The sequence below is a fragment of the Periplaneta americana genome, chromosome 12 (assembly GCF_040183065.1).
Source record: "Periplaneta americana isolate PAMFEO1 chromosome 12, P.americana_PAMFEO1_priV1, whole genome shotgun sequence".
NCBI lineage: Eukaryota > Metazoa > Arthropoda > Insecta > Blattodea > Blattidae > Periplaneta > Periplaneta americana.
The window spans coordinates 101,202,290-101,219,633 of record NC_091128.1 but is presented as its reverse complement, the minus strand read 5'-3'; the positions used below and the strand labels follow the sequence as shown (position 1 = coordinate 101,219,633).

At 33.0% G+C, this 17,344-nt stretch overlaps 1 protein-coding gene across 1 annotated transcript in view; it reads right to left on the bottom strand.

Moving 5' to 3' along the window:
* Positions 1 to 2,264: 2,264 nt before the first annotated feature.
* The window catches only part of LOC138710722 (probable methylmalonate-semialdehyde/malonate-semialdehyde dehydrogenase [acylating], mitochondrial), a 38,305-nt gene continuing 23,225 nt past the window's right edge, over positions 2,265 to 17,344 (bottom strand). Inside the window, exons 6-10 of the mRNA XM_069841787.1 lie at positions 14,564 to 14,810; positions 13,935 to 14,116; positions 11,277 to 11,456; positions 10,609 to 10,707; positions 2,265 to 8,296 (exon numbers count right to left, since the gene is read on the bottom strand). Coding sequence (XP_069697888.1) covers positions 8,195 to 8,296; positions 10,609 to 10,707; positions 11,277 to 11,456; positions 13,935 to 14,116; positions 14,564 to 14,810 — 810 coding nt within the window. The 3' untranslated portion in view covers positions 2,265 to 8,194. The remainder of the gene's footprint in view (positions 8,297 to 10,608; positions 10,708 to 11,276; positions 11,457 to 13,934; positions 14,117 to 14,563; positions 14,811 to 17,344) is intronic.

Sequence of the window (17,344 nt, the reverse complement as noted above, 5' to 3'; positions counted from 1 at the left end):
TTAAATGTAAGTGAGAACTTATTTTATCTGTTGTATTATCATATTACTGGTTAATTATTGTTGACTAGTATATTATTATTATTATTATTTCTAACATTATTTCAACAGCTACAGCATTGCACACTCCACACCTGTGAAGTAACAGCGCATCTGGCCGCGAAACTAGGTGGCCTGGGTTCGAATCCCAGTTGAGGCAAGGTACCTAGTTGAGGTTTTTTCCGGGGTTTTCCCTCAACCCAATCTGAGTAAATGCTGAGTAACTTTCGGTGCTGGACTCTGGATTCATTTCACCAGCATTATCATCATGTTATTCAGACTCTAAATAATCTAAGCTGTTGATACAGCGTAAAATAACCTATTTAAAAAAAAAAAACATTGCACATGAGACCGATTGGAACAAATTTAACGATTCTAAGTAAATTGGGAGCACTGAATTCAGTTAAACCACCCATTTCCAGATTCTCAACCTTTCAAATGGGCTATCATTACATATCAATAATCTCAGTGTGCATAACCTCCCTCCCTCCACTCATTCTGGCAAATTCAGATCAAAGCATATTAATAAGAATATTACCGTACATTTTACCTGTCACTTCTGCGGAAAAAGAGTTCTTTGCGACATATTTTGTATATAGCAACTACTTTTCTGTACATTTTTTCTTGAAGGATCTCCTTGTGATATCATATTGATCGTCCACATCTGTGGAGTAACGGTCAGAGTGTCTGGCCGCGAAACCAGGTGGCCCGGGTTCGAATCCCAGTCGGGGCAAGTTATTACCTGGTTGAGGTTTATTCCGGGGTTTTCCCTCAACCCAATACGAGCAAATGCTGGGTAACTTTCGATGCTGGACCCAGGACTCATTTCACTGGCATTATCACCTTCATTTCATTCAGATGTTAAATAACCTAGATGTTGATACAGCGTCGTAAAATAACCCAATAAAATAAAAATAAAATCATCTTGATCTGAAGTAATTTCATTGTTGATGTGTTTAATGTAAGCCTGGATTCTGCCTGATTTTTTTCTCACAAAACTGAAAACTTTTACATACGAGTCACTGTGAGGCACACTTAATATTGCAAAGACAACTTTACTTAATGTTTTGTAGTGACTTTCATTTCTGAAAGCTGCAATTTTAGCCCTTTTTGCATTTATTCTAGATCCATTTATATATATTCAGGAAAAGTATCACATTGGTAACCTGCAAATTCCTCTTCAAGTCTGTCATGTTCACCTTCATTAGCCAAATTTGATTATGATTGAATAAAATACTTAAGAGATGAAGATCAAACTTTTTTCTGTGTGAAATATCTACAACTTCTTCAGGCTTAAGAAATTGTCTCAATTGGAATTTTTTAAATATATTTTTTCTCTTCTTTTCAGAAGAAATATATTTTTTTGTCATGATAATTTTATTTTTCAGTAAATTAGTCTTTTGGCTGTAATGCTGTAATTTTTTTAATTGGTTATTTTACGACACTTTATCGGTATTTATAATTTGTAAGGAATTGATGACAATTAAATGTGGTAGGTACGTAGAAAGTTGAAAAAATAATAAGGGAAAGTTGAGAAATAAGAGGTGGAGAGAAGTTGAAAAAGAAAATATGAAGAGAGGGCAACAAGAGAAATTCAAAAGAAATTGGAAAGGTGATAAGAAATTTAAAAAGAAGAGATGAAGTGAAAGAGGAGAAGAGAAGTTGAAAGAGAATAGGTGAAGAGAAATTAAATTATGATTTTTATTTAATGATGCTCACAACTGCTGAGGTTATATCAGCGTCACTGATGTGCTGGAATTCTGTCCCACAGAAGTTTTTTTACACGCCAGTAAATCTACTAACATGAGCCTGACGCATTTAAGGACGCATATCTTAGGCCGGAATCGAACCCGCAACCTAGGGCACAGAAGGCCAGCACTCCCAATTGTGTAGGCCGACCTTCGAAGAGAAGGTGAAGGGGAAGAAAAAGAGGTAATGAATTAAGAAGAGGCACATGCAAGGCATGAGAAGAAGCTAAGAGTTTATGAAAAGAAGAGGAGATGAAAAAAAAAAAGTGAAAAGGAGGAGTAACAGATGAAAAGCAGCCTAAAAGAAGAGAGAAGGCAATAATGGATAGAGAAAAATGAAATTTGTGATGGAAAAGGAGGTGAAGGGAGAGTGAAGAAGATGAAAGAGGATAAGAAGGAACAGGAATACATGGTAGGAAAGTTGAAGGAAGTGGGTAGTAAAGAGATATACGATAGTTGAATATAATGACGAAAAAAAAGTTAAATATTTTAATGAAGTTTTAATAATATCAAGAGACATAGATGCAGACTTACTGTTATAAAATATACTATTTTCTTTCAAGACTTAGATCTGATATAACACAGGAAAATTCTGTTGCAACAGTATCGGTAATATCTGAAAGAAAAGTGTGTTGTATTTTGTTAATACAAGAACTTACACTTTTCTCTCACTGAGTAACTATAATTGGAAACCCTATATTCCATCAGTCCATGACTGACATTAACAGAATTACTGTCTCGGTAACTACTGTATCAGAAAACATTCATGTAAGAAAGAATGTTATGTTTAATAATACTTTGCCCCTATAATATGTACACACACTGCAGTCAATCTTGGTAACTAGTCACAATAACAGTTGAAGTCACAAGATTCACAGTCTTCTGTTTCATAATATAACAATAATAAATCCTATGGACAGTAAGGCAAAAAGAAAGTCAAATTAAATTGTATAGAAATATCTCATTTTAAATCACTATTAGCTACATCTGAAAGATGAACACGATGTGCATAGCTTAAAAAATGTCTTATTTCTGCTGCTAGACAATATTTCATTACCCTATTTGTATTGTCAAAATATTATCAAGTACATCTCACGTTCGTGAGAAATTGTATGAAATGGTAGTTAATCTCATTGGAAGACATAAGAACAGTCATCACTGCCTGCATCCAATGGCTCCTTATACTGCCTGCTCATTAAATGGTCAAACATGTAATGAATAGAATAAAATTTCCACTAGATGGCAGCTCCTAATGGCCCGTAAAGTCGCTTGTAGATATAGGTCCTATGCTTTATGTTTGTAGTATGCAATTAAAATATTACTTTGTTTCGCAACTCCAATAGCTTTATTAATCCATTATATTCTTTGCTTTTGAAACAAGAGGAAATACAGCTAGAAATGCATAAACAAATACGAAAGCCAAAGAGTTGCTCAGTTACAAAAGCTCCTATGTGACAGAATCAAAAACAGTTCGGAATATGTATTATAAGAATTTCTTGTGTTAAATTCTATCATACCAAGTATGATAGAATTTAACACAAGAAAGTCTTATAATACATATTCCGAAGTGATACAGTGTTAAAAGTTGTGTAATCAAGGTGTATAAAAACAGTTCTCAAGTTAAAATTGCAAATTAACTACTAGTAGGACTTTTATGGAACTTGTAAGGTTAATTAATTAGTTTTGTTCTTTAAAAACTGACGGAGACCATGTTCTGTCATATGCTACCAATTTTTGTGTTTACAAAATATATATGAATGTTCAGATAGGAACTTTTGCAACTAGACAATTCAATTAAAAAAAAAAAGAGAAGTTTTTCCCAACAAGAAAACTGAAAAACTTTTTCTGTGTGGAACTTCCCTGCATTATTAAGTAGAGTAGCGGTTTCACGAATTTATCCACAAGAATTTCTAATGATTATTATTCGTAACACACTCCGATATGTCACACTGTCACAAATTAGATAGAACAACGTTTTTTGATAGTTAGCAGCAAACATACATATGAGCTGGTTGGTGCTGCACCTACTGTTGAAATTTGGAAATACTCTGTTTCAGCGAAAGCATTGTTACAACGGTCTTATAAGCAGGCAGTATAAGCAACCATTGGATGCATGAATGCGTTCAAGGAGACAGTGGTTGTTATATACAGTGAAGATTTCAGACACAACATTCCCGTCTTTGAGGTGTTGTGTCTAGGTAGGGTTAAGTTATTGGACATTTTTTCTGGTGGTAAATATTTGCACTTCCATTTAAGCATCATCTACATCACAATATTATGTATTTGCACCTGACAGATACCCATATTTTGTTAGAGGTAGACCATTTCAGTATTACTGATGAACTGTTATTTGAATGAATAATAACTAGTTCACTGTGTTAATGTTATAAATTTCAATGTTGTGTCTAATTTCGACGTTGTTTGCGTCATCCTCTGAATCGTAGTCTGAAATAACAGTTCATCAGTGATTATATAAGTGCTAAAAGAGTGTATCCAATATTAGGTTTGTTCCAGCAAGCAATTCAAAAATGCATTCTGAACTAATGCCAAATTTTTTTCGATGCATGCACCAGTTGTGTACAGTGTCAGAACTAGTTCGGGATTTTACGTTGTTGGGATGTTTCTTGAACTGTCCTTTTACGGCCTTCGGAATTTCTTCTCATTTTAAAATTATATTCATCTTCGAAACTTAAATCGTCATAAAATACATATATCACTATCAGCTTCCAAATCACTCACGATCGACTATTTTTTATTTTAACCTGCCTAGTCTCAAAGCATTTTAACCATAACTTCAGATTAAACCATCTGCGCATGCATCAATAGTTCAGAATTCCCAGTTCTGCTCTCAATCTAGAACCAATTTCACTCGTTCCGAATGAGTTCTAAAGCAAGTTGGAACAGGGAACTGGAAGTTCAGTATCAGTTTGGAATCAGTTCTAGTCTTGTTGGAACGCACATTGAGCTACTGCGCATGAGCAGGTAGTTCAGAATCGATTCCAAACCATGCTGGAACAAACTTAATGAACATTTCAATATTTTAAGAAAAGAGATCCCTACCTATTGGGGAAAGCTATTTATAATTGAGATGATCTACAATATACGTAACTGAAAGCAATAGATTTCTCAACTTTTAATTCTGTTTTTCTTTTTTTTAAGTAAAACTCATAAGTAACTTATAATTTAATTAAAATATTTAATTAGATGTACCTGAAATCAGTCTGAAAGAGAGGGAATTTTGAGTTCTGATATTTTAGCCTGTGCATGTTATCAGTCTGTGATTCCTTCCAATGACACAAGATCACAAATATCTTTTAAATTATTCTCTCCCAACTTCTCTTGCCATTATCAAATTGAATCTTCCAGTGGCCTAAATATTGCTAGTAGAAGACAGCGAAAGTTCTTGTAATTCCAATACTAGCAACAAACAAATCTAACCCAAATGTCGCTAATAGTATCATTACTTTCTGATCTTGTACAATTGCATAGCTTATGGTTTTAATTAATTTTTGGTCGTGCACTTCAAGTAACTTACTTTATTTCATACAAAAATACAATATTATACATTTTTTAACATAACAATCTGTATCTTCATTATGTGGTATAAAGTTTAACAAATCGGAGAAATGCTGATAAGTTTAATCTTCCAGTATAAGTTCATGCAAATTATTCTTCAAACCATAAATCTTTACGAGACAGATAGAAATGCAAAGAATAAGACCGACTAGAAATGTGGCACTCATATTGGGACATTTTATATTAAAAAAATAAACAAGATTTTAAAAATCGTTGGAGTGTAAACTCATAAAAAATGTGCTGTGAAACTATTACAATGACTATATTATAAAGCTCATTACAAACAAATAAAAACAACTTTCATACTTCCAAATAACAGTCTTTCTCTTGTTTAGTGTGTTGGTTACCATCTGTTGCACTGAATGTATCCACTACATTTCTAACAACAAATCGTAAATTTTTCAATTTTTATGCTGTGATAATACCAGTTTAACTGGATTTATTGGAAGCATAATTCATTAAAGTAAATGCAACAGTTTTACTGTTAACACAGGAACATAATTATTTTCTGTTGAAGGTTTCGCCCAAGTGTCATTCATGCACAGTAATGAGTAACATACTGTGCCATTTTTTTCAGATAACTCATTTCAAAATTTGTAACATAATATCGGTACCAATCTTAAAGCAAGGCATGGCACTAATGACCCATCATGACAGGTTTTCAATGAATTTCAACTTTTGCATAAAAGCTCAGAAAAAATAATCATTCTGTTGTGCTCAATCTTTTTTCTGTTCTATACTTTTCTTTTGAAAGATGGGACATTACAGGAGCATTGCGATCTGAAAAACTACTGAATGTCACATAGCATGGTAGGTCTGATGCTATGGTAACAACGGTTGAGTTGCCAAACTTACCATCCCCATGTGGTGAGTGCTTAGTAACTCTCTTGGCGACATTTATTGTGCACACAATGTTAGCATTGGTACATTTCATCTTTGATTCTCTGTCGATTTTTGTATTGTTTTCTTAACTTCGCGTCAATTGTCAATGAATGTTTTAACGTCAGCCATGTTAACGTCAATTGCTAGCTTCCATCAGCTGGCAGCGTGGTAGTCCATATTGGAAACATAGCACTGTAGTTCCAAGCTCGGCTGCTTAACTGTCATTTCCCATCTTTCAAAAAAACAAGTATAGCAGCTTCTAGTCACATTTTAGTTTTCATTTGGAATGAAAGAAAACTCGTATAATTGCACGCATTTAAATCTTTCTGGTGTATGTAAGTATGTGAGCCACAGATAAATTTTATTTCTTAGCTTTGGCAACACTTATCCATTTCAAAGTCCGAAACAACTAACAAAATAATTGTTTAATAGCGGAATGGCTATTGTTAGGACACCTTTCACTTTCAACACTGGTAAGCAAATATACATTTATCCTAAACTTGTGGGGGTTGAAAATTTGGTAAATTAACAATTTTCCGTGGACCAGTTACCGAAATAATCTGCTACATGCATATACTGTGAACTCAAGATTAAAGAGGAAAGAATGCAGTCGAGAAACATCAATATGATCCCCCCTCCCTCCAATGGTAAACAAATGAAGCCAAAGGCTGCAATTTTTTTTAGATATGCTATTGATTAGAACATTTCTGTTCGTTTAAATATTTTCTGGGTATTTTCACTCATTTTCACAGTTTCATTACATAAAATGATGCAGGATTTCATGTCATTCACACTACTTTACACACATTATTGTTAAGTGTATACATAGGTGAAAACGAAAGTCATATATACATATATGGCTTTAAAACTTTATATAATTATATACCAGTAAGCTAAATTTAGTTGCATAGTTCAGTGCTTTCGCTTTAATTCAAAATTACCTTCTTGTATTAAATATGTAGCTAAACATTCTGAAAACCAGACATGTTAGAGTCATTTGTTGTAATAATAGTATCATACCGAAATATAACTATCTGAACCAGCAGCTGCCTACCTAGCTAAACCATGAAACACAATACAAATATTAGTAGTTCATTTCATACACAATATGGCACTAAATCATTAAGTATTATTTTACATATATAAAGTTATTTTCTTTCCTACATACAATATAGTGACGTCCAAAATTATGGTTTCCATCAAAAATGAATATAAAACTATTTTTCTGTAGGCTAACTGATATACTAAATACTTTAAGATGTTAGCTTTAAGCGTGAAAATACTTCTTCCACAATATGTCTCATATTCCTTTACTTCAAATAATATTGTACAGAAACAAAGGAAAGACGGCAAAAAATAAATTCTACATTACCATGCCAGAAAAAAATATACTAAAAGAAACTGCTGGTATACCAAGCATAAGAAAGATTGAAGAAAATTTGAATTAATGAATAGTGTAAGGATACAAGCAATATTTTAACCACAGACTAAGTAGTATGAAAAATCGTTATGGAAATTCTAGAAGAAATATAATACTGGAAAATTTTCGTGGAAAATTCTTATATTCTGGTAACCCACATTCTACGGTTATAATAATTATCTCCATTACAAATAATTTCAGAGTTTTTTCAAACTTTTGCAGAAAATCTTAAAATTAAATGAATTTGCAACCTATTTATGAAATACTAGCATTTGAAGCATATTTATCTTTAACAATTGCATTGTCTATCACTCTCTGTTTCAATTTGCCACATTTTGTATTCATGCTGTTGTGATATAAGTTTATACAATTGAATGAATGCAAGTAGATGTAAGAAAGTCACTACCTGATAACCAACATTTTGCAACAGTATCCTGCATCTGTACATTTGTATGCTTGTTTTGTGAACATAATGATATGACAGTATATGAAAATCGAAGATATTTGTGTTTCAACAAAATGACGTTCCAATTCACTGCATGACGGGCATTGACACAGCAGCTTTGGAATGTGTGACATCACTCTCTCGCCACAACTGCGTCACTGTCTTCACTTGAGTGTAGAAATTTATACCCTATAAAAAAACATCCTGATTCAGTAACATATCACAATGGTGAATATGCTATGTATTTTTTTAAACAAATTCTATGGTACTTAATTAAGAGTTAAAAGTACATGATCTTATCAGCTACTTCTGAATTGCAAATATGTATATTAGTTCTCTTTGCTGTGAGACATTGAAAATGGGTGTAATGTCACAGTAAACAGTCAGCTCTGTGCAGTGTGTGGTTCAAGCTATGTTCGCTGTCTCAGTGTATTTTTGACTGCATTCAATTCTTTATCATTCTTGTATCCTAACCAAAGTGATGGTTCGTGAATAGGACTAGGATGTATTTTTTCCCCCCTACTATCACCACAAAGTTAATTTCAACACGTTTTAGCTTCTTATTAAATCTGTACGGTTTTTACTGTGCTTATAATTACATATTTTGGCTCACTTTTAGAGTTTGGTCATATTTAGAGCATTTAAGCATAGTGTTTTACATCTTTTCGTCCTTTCAGTATTTTACTTGTGAAAACTGTAAGATAGAGCAAATATTGGTTTTATAACCTGATAAGAAATACCTGGTACTGTTCATTTACGAAGGAATGAATTGTACTCAATTCTGTTGGGAGTCTTCAAATTGTGAAAAAAGTTGAAAGTGCGTTAAGTGTAACATGACACAGTAGGTGGCAATGTTTGCAAAATATTACAAAGTGTACTCCAACAAAATGAAGGGTATTACATTTGGAGGACTGGTGAAATTCTTCGTGGTAAATAGATGTAACAGTGTAGGAAGATGAAACAGAACTCCATACTACTGAATTCACATTTTAAAAATATACATCAACCATTTCCTGCAATCTGAAAGAGAATTTTTCCCTTTATAAAATGATGCTCAGTTACAATCAGAAGGCATTATTGTTTGAAAAATTTAAAAGTATGTAAATGTTTTCTGTAAATCTCAGATCTAAAGTGAGAGCTGAACTTGTTACAACAGGTCCCTTGTGTAAGATTTTTTTCTTTTTAGTCAATTATAAGGTCAGTAAATAAAAACCAATGCTATTGATTTAAAATTATTTGTTGAATATTTTTTTAAGTAATGAATACAATTCAGTCCTAAAGTAAAGTAAAATTCTACAAACGAAAATAGGTCCATGTTAAGACATCAGATTGTACCAGTATGTTTTGAAAATCAGACTTCCTTTATATAAAAGCTCGATCTCCTCCCCTCCCTCACCCCCTTTTTTAAATTAGTTGAAAATGGAAGATCATATTTTAAAAACAAGTACTTCATACTTTGTAATTTTTTAAGATCATAAGTTTGCATATTTGTGTAATTTTTAGCTTATGAACGTTCTTGCCTCATTGAATAAAAATTCACACAGGTACAATTCAATAATCTATCATGGACAGCTTCCTTCGTAAATGAGAGTAACTGTTTTGTGATAGTCAAAATTCTTGGCACCTAGAAATACACAAGATAAGCATTTTATGAACCAAAAATTATTTCTTCACGTAGCTATTCCTGAAAGATTTTTTAATGTTATGCAAATGCATTAAAAATTGACTATTACAGTATATAACAGCGCGAAAAAAATATTTTTAACACTGACTTTCAACTATTTGCGTCATTTGTCAATTGCTTTCCACCAGATGCCATACAGCAGCAATTGCTACTGATCAATAAAGCAATTCAAACAATTGCAGGCTCACTTTTAAAAGTGGATTTTTTTTATTAAGAAACATACATACATACATTTTAATTATTTCAACTGTTTTACTGATGACGACATACATGACACATTAAGAATTAAATTTAATTGTAAGATATTTAGGAGGCAACCTGGTTTGAACCAGGGATTTTCGATCTGCAGTTGAATATTCCACCACTGAGCTATTAAAAAAGATTTTATTTTGTTTGTAGGGTTGCTTCACTCGATCTGCAGCCTCGTTTTGTAAACATCCCTACTCACAAAATAAAGTATCATTTTTAACACTCGTATCGTAAATAACTACTATTGTTACAATGTCAGACTATCATAAAATTCGCTTTCCTCTAATTCTGCAAACAGTACTTGTCAAAGAAGCTTTGTATACGATATTTTACTATCTAAATTAACTACATAAGTATATCGCGATCTGCAAAATGAATTGAGGATATGTGATGAGAGCATTATGTATATAGTACACCAGACATAGTACTTTGTGTACATTTTTTCAGCAGGAATAATCATCACAGTGAATGTCTAAATGATTGATGAACAAGAACAAAAAAACATAATTATATTTAACAAGATGATGACAATGAGAGTACATACACTAACAAGACAGTCATTACTTACTTGTTTGCCATAGAAATGTGCGTCGCCCAGAAAGGAACCACGTGAACCTGTGAAGGAGAACATGGGCAGTGGCACAGGAATGGGCACATTCACTCCCACCTGTAAAATGTACGCACAAAAGTTCATGATTTTCCCATCGTACAGCAATGTAGTCCAAGTATTCATATTTTATGGGCTATTTTTATTTCATTAATCTCATTAACAAAGCGCTGAAACATGAAAGCACGATCTCCAAAAACTGGAAAACGTTCTATACTAATTTTTAAAAACAGATTTAGTACGGACATTTTGGGTATGTAAAATGAACAGTAGGCTACTACAGTTTACTAAATTTCAATTACAATGGTTGGAATGGTAATCTGGAAAGGTTCAATAATTGAGATGGAAAAGAAAGAACAAAATGTAGCAAGAGGAAAAGAAGCAGAAGAGAAAGACAGAAGACAAAGCAAATATTCACATGCAAGAATTTCATAATTTTGTATAACACAAGTGAAAGTGTTGGATAAACTCGAGACATTTTGCACTTGAATTTATTTTTTGTTACAGAGAATTATTCATACTACTACTGTATGGATGTATTTCAAACATTTTGAATTAATGACTGAACAAAATCCATGCAAATAGTGACGAAATTAAAGAGCTGAAGTACTAGTGGACATTGTACTCACCTGTCCCACATCAATGTTATTGGTAAATTTTCTAGCAGTAGCACCGTTGGTGGTGAAGATAGCTGTGCCATTACCATAGGGATTGCTATTGATGAGCTCTACAGCATCATCCAGAGTGTCCACATTCATTGTGATCAAGACGGGTCCAAAGATCTCCTCCTTATAGCATTTCATACTCGGCTGCAAAACGAAAAAGTCTCATTTGCATACTGTTAAATCTGTATTCAATTGCTAATACAGTATTCAACTAATACCATTTTAATACGTATAGACATTCTAGGAATGGCAAAACAAGCGATAGGCCACTGAATTGTGTGTTTTGCTTGGAGAAAGTGGTTCAGGAACTCATTACATGAATCTGCCCCTACAATAAAAATTCATCGAAAAATGTCAGGTTTTCAAATGGTGAAAATACTATACGAGACGAGTTTCATACCAGTAGGTGTAGTTACAGATGCAAATGTGAAGAGTGCGAGAGCTTGAAGACAGGGAATTGTGTCAGGCAAGAGAAATCATGGTCTTTTCTTATTTAATTATAAAAAATGTTCTTCTCTAGTCTTTCGTTGTGACAATACAATGCAAACAAACATTCAGACATATGTTACAATCCTTTTATAGCATTTCTTTATGGAATTCTTTCTTTTCCTCTATTAAATCTAAGTCTTGAATGGAGCAATGAATACTGCTCTGTCTGATGTTTAGTGAGTGGCCTCTGTGTCTCTGTCCCTTGATTTCCAATTCCTGGATAGTCTTCAGTATAATTTAGCTTTACATCCTTTTAACATGTCCATATCACTTTAGCCTTCTTCATTCACTTAAATTAATCTTTGTAGGCTTATTTTGACATCAGTGTTTTTCTTCTGGCTGCTCTTTTCCAGAAATCCATTTCAATTTTCATTATTCTGGTCACATGTCTTATTTCTCGAAAAGACAAGAGTATATGATTATGTCTCGTGACCAGAAAATGGAAATATACAAATTGGAGATTTATTCCTCGAAGAAGTAGAAAAATTCAAATATCTTGGAGCAACAGTAACAAATATAAATGACACTCGGGAGGAAATTCAATGCAGAATAAATATGAGAAATGTCTGTTATTATTCGGTTGAGAAGTTTTTGTCATCTAGTCTGTTGTCAAAAAACCTGAAAGTTAGAATTTATAAAACAATTATATTACCGGTTGTTCTGTATGGTTGTGAAACTTGGACTCTCAATTTGAGAGAGGAACAGAGGTTAAGGGTGTTTGAGAATAAGGTTCTTAGGAAAATATTTGGGGCTAAGAGGGATGAAGTTACAGGAGAATGGAGAAAGTTACACAACCCAGAACAGAACTGCACGCATTGTATTCTTTAGCAAACATAATTAGGAACATTAAATCCAGACGTTTGAGATGGGCAAGGCATGTAGCAAATAGGGCGAATCCAGAAATCCATATAGAGTGTTAGTTGGGAGGCTGGAGGGAAAAAGACCTTTAGGGAGGCAGAGACGTAGATGGGAAAATAATATTAAAATGGATTTGAGGGAGGTGGGATATGATGGCAGAGACTGGATTAATCTTGCACAGGATAGGGACTGATGGCGGGCTTATATGAGGGTGGCAATGAACCTCCAGGTTCCTTAAAGCCATTTGTAAATAAGTAAATACATGTATCTTATTTATACAGAATTATAATTTGCAATATCGATGTCTTCTTTTTGTATTAATGACGTTACCATTACACAAGACAGAATTTATATTGATATCCTTTTTACATTCGCAATTTCCATGTTTAATTTCTTTTCTTCCCCCCCCCCCCCAAACTTGTGTCGAAGTAACTATAATAATTCATATTCATTTTTTTTATCCATCAATAAATAGACCATGAGGGTTATTTATATTGTAGTTATCTTAAAATAAAATATGCTTGTGCAAGATGGATACAACATGATCTCAATGAGGATTGGAAAAGAAGAGTCAAAATCAATCATCCTAAAACACAAACATGGATAATCTCCTAGTCAAACTTAAGACAGCCTTAGTCCGAGTAGAGAGAACAAGTTATCTTGCCGCAAATATTTATATTTATGCAGGTGGCTGTGCTTCAATAATTCTAGTATTTCAAATGCAATGTTGCCACAACTCTCTTATACTGTTTGTGATCCCTCAGTGGTATTACAGTAATGCAATGACGTAATGGCTAATAAGACTCTTACTAATTGGTCACCAGAGATTCATTAAAAAGGGAGGTTCAATGTATGCTGGAAATTTCTTTATCCTGTTACTATACGCATTCTCTTGCAATTATGATTTACATATTTTAATCCTTATAAAATCGTATTATTCTTTAAATCAAAGTTAAGGAGCTTATTTTAACTTCATTATTATTAAAACTGTGAAATGGTACTATAATTAGTAATCTAATTACCTTACAGATATACTGTTAATAATTGTGTTCTGCATGTTTGAATAAAATTTATATTTTTGAAGTGCATCATTTATTGTTTTAGTTCACCTATCACAAACCCATTTATGTGCAATATGATTAACTGTTATGAGTTATGTGGATAATAACAATAATACCACTCAAGCTGAGATAACGGGTGCTCAATCGAATTCTAGCTCTAGATGAAATAATGTCTAACTTCAGCACTGTAAATATTGTTTGCCAACAAACTCACTGTGACATCTGTGAGAATGGTTGCACCGACGAAATTACCCTTCTCAAAACCAGGAACTTGGATATCACGGCCATCAAGAACACATTTGGCTCCTTCATCAATTCCCGATTGTACTAGATCACAGATTCGTTTCTTGGCTTGAGGTGAGATCACAGGACCAAAATCAGTGCCTGGCACATGACCTTAAATACACAAGACAAAGAATTACAGATTTATAAATGACTGGAACAAAGATGAGAGTTATAGTATAACAAATTTAAATCTTACATATTTTCAAACAATTGCAGGCCCACTTTTAAAAGTGACTTTTTTTTTTTATTAATAAACCTACATACATTAAATTGTTTCAACTGTTTTACTGATAACGATATACATGAAATATTAAGAATTAAATTTAATTGTAAAATATTTAGGAGGCAACCTGGTTTGAACCAGGTATTTTCGATCTGCAGTTCAATATTCCACTCCTGAACTAACTGGAGAAGGTAGGAAAATTGTCGCTATACCAGCACGGACAAACAGCTATCTGAAAAATAGTGTACAACATACTTGTTCACAGATTTTTTTGAAGTTAGTCGACATTATATCGAGAATTGCCAGTTGCATAACCGGCAGCTATTTCCACATACCTGCATTCACTGTCAGAGCTTTTGCTCTTGCTGCAAGATCTGGCAGCCACTTCTGTGCCTCTCCTACAAACACAGCAGTGCTCAGTGCCATGCAGCGCTGCCCTGCTGCTCCGAATGCAGCCCCCACCAGTTGATTCAGGGCGTTCTCTTTGTTTGCGTCAGGCATCACCACACCATGGTTCTTGGCACCCATGTTGCTCTGTACTCGCTTTCCATTCCGAGATCCTCGTTCGTAAATGTATTTTCCCTACAAGAACGAACGTATAAATCAAATTCCAACAGTCTTCCTAATATTTGTTAATTTACAGTACATCAGAAAAAGGAATTCAGTTGATATTTAGGATTACAGTTCTTTTACAAGGCATCCCTGTAAGACTCCACAGTCCTCTACGCACTGACTTTTAATTTTAAGCAGGGAGCAGGAAGGATGCATATATTATTGGGTGGTATATGTATTTAAACTCATGTGATACTCAGCTACTAGCTACTATTTATTAATTTTTACTGTTTACGCTTATGTTTATATTACATTCAAAGTCAATTTTTACCGAGTGCAAGTGACATAACCATAATAAATATTATTAGTATAGATTATATTTCTGCTGTAACTGATTACTTGTTATATAGAATTTAGGCAAAAACCTATTTTTTTCCTCGATACATACAAACTTGAGATTTAATATTTACATTTTTCATGGAAATATAGGTATAAGGAGTTTTATATTGCCTATAAATGCCAATTTCGACGTTAGTGCCTATTTTTAAGTTTTTTTTTTTTGCATCATTTTTCGTAACTGTTTACTGTTTTCCTTAACATCCTGTACCGTTTAAATTCCAAGATGGATAATAACAACTCCTTCCTAGCAGAAACACAATAGAAAAGTACCTCTCGGCCACCCCTTCTCATTCTTACAATCTTTCAATCCTAAAATTTCAACTTTCAGTCGGCCTGGGTAGCATAGTCCTTCTGTGCTCGAGGTTGCGGGTTCGATCCCGGCTCAGGTTAATGGCATTTAAGTGTGCTTTAATGCAACAGGCTCATTTCAGTAGATTTACTGGCATGTAAAAGAACTCCTGCAGGGCAAATTATTATTATTATTATTATTATTATTATTATTATTATTATTATATCTTCCTCTGTCTGTCAGCAATTTAACACAAACTCGCTGGGTTGTACCCAAATAAGCATTCTCTTATAATCCAAGACAGATAACAACCCCTTTCTTTTTTCTCACCATTTGTAAGTACAGCAGTGAGCGACACATAGCCACAATAGGTGCTGATCATCTACTGTGAAGTAAACTATGGAAATGTGATTGGTGAATGAAAAACACTAACTTAAGACAGAATGTCTTCATTTTGTGTATGCATATGTAACCTTGTAAAATGTGAAATGTGTGGAAGTTTCTTTTAATCCTAAAATTTTGCATTAAATAAATTTGAATCTTATATTAGTGATATTATTTAACAAAAAAAAAAGCCTATTTTTTTATTTTATATAAATAAAGGAGTTTAAGAGCCTATTTTAGGCTCTAGTTATAAGTTAACTATGTATTTCACATAACTAGGGACACTATAGTGAATAAAGTACATCAAAGCCGGTAAATAAAACTATTGTAATTCGTGAAAAAGAAAAAGTCTGTATTTAAACATGTGAAGAACTTTTAATTTAAACATTAAATTTAAAAATTTTGTAATAAAACACTCATTCCGATACATTATTTCTTAGTCTTCATTGCATACTCTTGCTCAAAATGCGGTAAATATCTTTTAAACATTTCTTCATATTGTATTAGTAACAAACATAAGCAATGCGCATGTGCAACACAGAGATTTTAATTTTTTTCACAGATGAGCTGCCATGCTTTCTGCACTGTAAAACATGAAATTTTCATAGTTATTTTGAAGATTTCATTGTCGAAAATAAAATAATGGAATTTTGTGACTGATTAATGCACGATTCAATATATTCATAAAAAAACTTGTTCAACGCATTAATGGAAAAAACAAGCAAAATTCGCGACAAATTGCGATCGTAAGTGTATAGAATGAGTCTCGTTCATATCTATAAAAATTTTAACTCTCCGACCCATATCAGAAATTCGTGAAAAAAATCATAAATATCAAATAAAATACATTACAGTGCTAAAGAAAGTATATATTGTATTTTATTACTTTAATTCAAGTATAGTTGTTTCACGCAATCATTGGAACTTCCTTAAATCCCCTGCCAATTTTTATAGAAGTTGCTATACGGAGTACAGTAAATTATCTACACAACATTTGCTTCATTAATGTTTTCCTAGCGAAAATGACTTCAAACTTCATTTAGTACAATTCTCTCAAAATAATATTTTGCCAATATATATATATATATATATATGTGGGAGAAGGTGTGATGTTTATGAATAACATGCTATACAGCTTTAAATGTATAACCAATCTAATGAAATGTTCAGAAGGAAGAATAATTAAGAAGGCTATGGAAATAAAGCAGGAAGGAAGAAGATTAGGACATTCCAATTACGATAGTTTAATAAATTTAGAAGATTATCTCAAAGATCGGAAATGCAGCTGACAACACAAAGTGTTTACATAGTAGCTTATAAATGCTTTGTATTAAATTATACATGATTTAATTTTAATATGTTCTAGGATTTTGGATGATTTCTGGTGTTTTGGATGTTTCCGTACTTAAGAATGAAATTAATTAATTTTAAACTCAAAATCTAAAATTAACGTATATTTCTATTTATCAGGTTTAAGATCCACTTAGCCACC